The sequence below is a fragment of the Benincasa hispida genome, chromosome 7 (genome assembly GCF_027475165.1).
Source record: "Benincasa hispida cultivar pf3 chromosome 7, pf3_genome.v1.1, whole genome shotgun sequence".
NCBI classification, from domain to species: domain Eukaryota; kingdom Viridiplantae; phylum Streptophyta; class Magnoliopsida; order Cucurbitales; family Cucurbitaceae; genus Benincasa; species Benincasa hispida.
The window spans coordinates 54,331,234-54,336,621 of NC_143484.1; the positions used below are offsets into that span (position 1 = coordinate 54,331,234).

General features: G+C 31.6%; 1 protein-coding gene across 1 annotated transcript; it reads right to left on the reverse strand.

Moving 5' to 3' along the window:
* Positions 1-257: 257 nt before the first annotated feature.
* On the reverse strand, positions 258-2,116 carry LOC120081918 (ribonuclease 3-like). The gene is made up of 4 exons (XM_039037099.2): positions 1,934-2,116; positions 1,684-1,842; positions 1,393-1,591; positions 258-633 (listed from the first exon to the last, which is right to left on the reverse strand). Exons 1-4 carry the CDS (start codon positions 2,039-2,041, stop codon positions 410-412), a joined length of 690 nt encoding a protein of 229 aa, XP_038893027.1. The 5' UTR covers positions 2,042-2,116; the 3' UTR covers positions 258-409.
* Positions 2,117-5,388: the final 3,272 nt, after the last annotated feature.

Here is a 5,388-nt window from a genome sequence, read left to right on the forward strand (position 1 = left end):
GATAGACACAAATAATATTCTATCACAATAAGCAAATAGAAGGTAATATTTTGCTAGTATTTGTAAATATTTTCAACCGTTTTATCATTTAAAATAAATTTTTTATTTGTTATTTGGTAAATTTGAAAACTGAAGATTGAAATACCGAGGCAGAAATGTTGTTGAAACTAAGTTTTAATGAACATAAAAGGATAAAAGTAAAATAATGAGGAGAAGATGTGTACATTGAAATAGTTTAGGAGAAGGGGGAAGAAACATGAATCAAAGTGATTAATTTTATTAGCAAGCAAATGATTGCTGGTTATAATCCATAAAGCTAAACATAAGGGATAATTAGCGAATGAAATTACAAGGGAATTAAAAAAAAATGTAAAATTAATGTAGCTAGAAATGAATTAAAGCGATTAAATTAAAACTTGGGGAATTGGATAGTGGAAGGACATTTTGGCTTGGGAAGAATTGGACATTTGATGAACTGAGAACCAGAAGTATCAACACATAAATAAATTTGGTAAAGTTGAGCATTGCCAGCTGAATTTTTATTACATTGAATCCCAGGAGTAAACCCAATCCCTTCTTCTATGGCATTTCTTACGCTCTCCAAACTGTAAAACTCATCATTTGCTTCAATTCCTGCAATTTAATTGACATGGTTAAGTCAAAATGTTATGTTAAAATTTGTAGAGTTTTCATGTGAACAAAAAATTAAAATATGTTTTGTAATAGTTGAGGTAGGTACAAATTCCATTCGTTGCAACCCACGAGATTTGACAGGTTCAAGTGTCAAAAGGGAAAAAGAGTTGTTCTAGGACTTGATAGTCGAGGTAAGAGACGACTCAACCCCCAAATGAGATCCGACGACTGACCTCCCAATTGACACAATCAAAGTCCATATACAAATATTTGGGCAAATTTGTCAAGAACGATCAAGGTTATATATAAGGAAACACCCCAAACCACAAAGAGGTATGCAAGATCCCTTACTCGATTCGATACCAACTTAAATATCAGAGTCTGTTGGGACAAGCATCACACCGATATTGAGATTTTGTTTTGGAATGATCTTGAACAGAATCCCACGCCAACATATTTTTATGATTTTGTCATTCCTTTAAGAGAATTTCTATTCTTTGCCACCTTAAAAACTTAAAAACTAATGGATGACTATAAAGCTAAGGGCAGCCATTTTTCATACATAGTGGAAAGAAAAAAAAAATCAAATTTTTAAAACAAAAATTGTTATGTGGTAGATGTTGATTGGGTACTGTCTGGGCTGCCTCCATCCAAATTTTTAATGAGAGGAAATGAGAAAAAAAAAACTCTAAAATACTATTTAAATCACTAAACACAATTGACTCGAAAGCTATGGTAAATTTAATCATCAAATCGTACCCGCATTATTAAGGAGTTTGAGGAGATTGGCCTTCTCCTTGAGTTTAACAGCTGCTTCAAAATATTCTCTCTGGTCTAGTTCGGACTCAGAGCACGTGCCATGCTTCTCCCATTCGTGTGACCAAAATCTTAACCCATTGCTGCTTGGACAACTCAATGATGGCCAATGCTTTTCCATGCTGCTTAATACATCTGAAATCTAATAACATGGATAAATTATCACTATATAGTCCATAATCATACTATATACTCACTCGTTGGATCTTGTGCTAATTAATTCGATTACATTACCTGGGTTCGGTCGAAAACGCTATTGTGATCGCAGTTGGACGGGTAGCTTCCATCTTTGTAATTAGGCCAAAGGCCATGAATACCAAAATCTGCAGCAGGCCTTCCTGTTTTAGGATAGCAACACCGTTGTTGCTTTGTATCGCAATATGCTCCCGGCCACTACAAAAATACATAGTAATTAATTAAATTATTTTTTTCATTAATTCACAGAAGAAAAATAATTATAAAGATAGAATTTAATTTAACTGACCTGCTGAACAAAGTAGAAGAAATCGAAATCCTGAGAAAGACAAAGCTGGGATGATAGATATTGCAAGAGGAGAAGCTTGAATATGAAGATTGAGTAGTTGGGTTTCATGTTTGTTTTGTTTGAGTTTCAAGGAATGATAATAATATCCAACTTTTTATAGGCCAAAAAGATGGGTGATAAAATTGGTTAAAATATGCCTTTTTTGTGCTTATACGACAACATATTATGATCGATTGCGTCAAGTTATGGTTTTTTAATTCTTTAAATCTCCGTCTTCTCTATATATTATTGTTTGAAATTTTAGATCACTTCCTTGCATTAATCTTTAAGTTGTGACAAACATTGTGAATGGACGACGTGTAAAACTATTTCATTTAAGAACTCGTTTGGATTGATTATAAAAAAATGTTTTTAAAAAAATTCATTCTATTCCAATATTTTTGATAAAAAAATGTTTAAAATATACGTTATATTTGAGTAGTGGTCAAATATTCAAATCTATTTCAAAATAGCTCATTTATTTAAATTAGCATCTGGCGCATTATATATCTCTAACTCCAATACTTCATTCTGAGACCAGATAAATTAATGGGTTATTTTTTTAATTAAAAAAACCAATCAAAAATTTGAAGAGACTTTATTAGTATAAGACCACCTTGTGCGGTGGTGTGTCCTTTAATAATTTTTTTATGCACTTGGGAAATAAATTAATTATTTAATAAAACAATTTATATTATTAGATTTTGGAGCTGTATTTGTTAAAACCTTAATGTATGCATTTTATTAGTGTTTTATAACTATTTTTTAAATTAAATTCCATTAGAATAAAACCTTCAAAATAATAAGAAAAATAGTATCTGTCGTTTCTTCCCTAAATATAAGTAGAGGAAAAACAGAGAAGCTAAAAAACTTGTATCAATGAAAAGCTTTTACTACTCTATTTAATTCCAGTATTTCACTATAATATCAAATTAATATATACAATTAAAGAAATCTAGTTATGCAAGTGTGGAAATTATGATCTAGAGATCTAAATTAATTTTCTTATAAAAAATGAGGGCTAAAATAGTTTGAAACTTTTAGTGACACAATTCTCAAAGTTTATAGATATAAATTGATTCAGATCTATAATTAATGATCTATAAGAAATATTTTATATTTTGTTTTTTAATACATTGGTTTTTATAGTACAATATGAGATGAGAAAATTCGAATGATAAACAACCTTTTACTTATTAACACATACTAGATGTCGATTAAATCAGGTTCATTTTAACAATACCGAACTATGTTTATTTTTAAGTACTTTCGTCGTATTGTCGTAGTTAAAAGTAAAATTTGAATAAATAGTTGGTTTAGAGCATAGTTCTTATCTTAAACGTGGAATTTGGTATGTTCGTGCAAGTCAATCTTACAAAGGTTGGCCACCTACTCCGAACTTTAAACTAATAATAAAGGAGTTCCTCTAATTTTTGCTTACCTCATCTATTTATTTTTATTGGACATGTTTTAGTTATGATAAAAAAAGGATTTTTTAAAATAATATTTTTTAATATATAATGACAAAAATAGGTAAGATGGAAACTTTTTCTAAGAATACGTGTTTGGCGAAACTATTGACAAAATTGGAGTAGTGAAATCATGTACGGGGTACACGATTGCCATGTGGCAGACTCGTGTACCACCGTTTAATCCAGTCAGCACCACGTCGGTTGACTAGTTGATCGGTCAGATGCAAATTCGTGGACCCGGTCCAAGATTTGCTTTTTTTTTTTTTCTTTTCTTTTTTTTAAGTGTGTTGACTATTTTTTTTAATTGGAGATGTACAATAATATTAAGACTTTAGGAATGGGTCCACAAATTTCTTCATTATTAAATTTAATTATATATTTAATCTACAATAAAAATATAATTATCTTGCACTCATATTAAAAAAAAAGTCATGATATTAAAGAATATTTACAATTAGTTCTTTAATTTATAATTTGAAAATGAAAGTTTACATGAAATTTAAAAACGACCCCCTTGGCCCTTACCCCTCATGGAGTTGTCTTTGTGTCCCTCTAAATTAGGTTCACCCTATTGTCGCTTCGTCTACGACGAATACGTCTTTGATCGGTGTCAGCAACATTGAGTCGGCTTGTTTGTTGAATAATACCTTCTACGCTGACCAATGTTTGCTGACACATTGAACCCAAGTCTGGTAAGTTATTCTGCACTGAATATTGTTGAACATCGCTGATAAAATTATTCTGTACAATAAAAAAAAAATATTAAACAATATTCATATCATATATATGGAAAATGTCTGATTTTAAATCTCTTACCATGCAGTAATAGTAAACGCCGTCAGGTGTGATAAATCGCCTCGTGATTGAATTGTACCAGGAAAAATAGTCGTCTGATACAGTTGGCCCATTTGTTAATTCTCCCTGTGCACAACGATCATGTCGTCCATGCCAGTAGGATAAATATTCCACATGGATTCGATGCAAGAATGCCCTTATGTCTATCAGAAATCAAGCAAATACCCTCTCTTTGGGTAATATATTCATGACCAACTGGACAAATTTTCACCTTCAACAATAGCAAAAGTAAGGGGAAATATATATCCGTTTGCATCAATAAATAAGACGGTCAATAATTTTCTCTTATACTTTCCGTAGAGATGAGTTCCATCAATATGGATTAATGGCCTACAATGTTTGAACCCTTCTTTTGCAGGACCAAAAGACCAAAAAAATCGTCCAAAAATAGTTGTACCGGGCACATCAGAGGGAAGAAAAAATCAATCTGTTCGTGTTCTGGATTGTAATGAACAAGAGCACTCAACCAATATGGAAGCTTTAAATATGATTTCTCCCAATCACCCAACACAACAATAACGATTTTCTCTTGGCTTGCCACACCCGTCTATAATTAACATTATAGCCATATTATTTTTTAATTGCTTCTTGGAGTAGGGCCACAGGTACTCCAGGATCAGCTCTAATCAAATTTTGAATTTCAATACTCATAAAATTTGAATCAAGCTATGAATGATCCTGTGTCAATTCTGAAAACAAACATGAGTGTTCATCTTGAAGTTTGGTGATTTCGAACATCCCATGAGTTTTATGCCGATATGCCCATAACCTCCAAGCACAACCATCACTCCATGATTTACATCTGACATACCAAAGATCTTGATTTGATTTCACTACAACAATTTCGTAATGCTCTGTCACAATACTTTTTTATAGCAAGTTGTAATTTCCCAATCTATTTAGGTGAACATATCCGACTACCAACTAAAGATCATGTTCCCCACTACCGTCGTTTCAAAATAATTCATCAACTTCAATGTCAATGTCACCATTTCCATCATTTTCAGGTTCAAGAACAACTAAATCTTTAGAACGCATCGACATATTTATATGATTTTTTCAAATGTTATAGTTGACAAAAAAATATGT

Coding starts and splice junctions, on each gene's coding strand:
- LOC120081918 (XM_039037099.2), bottom strand. CDS start 2,041: ATGAAACCCAACTACTCAATCTTCATATTCAAGCTTCTCCTCTTGCAA. Junction 1,843..1,933: donor TCTTCTACTTTGTTCAGCAG/GTCAGTTAAATT, acceptor GTATTTTTGTAG/TGGCCGGGAGCATATTGCGA. Junction 1,592..1,683: donor GCGTTTTCGACCGAACCCAG/GTAATGTAATCG, acceptor CCATGTTATTAG/ATTTCAGATGTATTAAGCAG.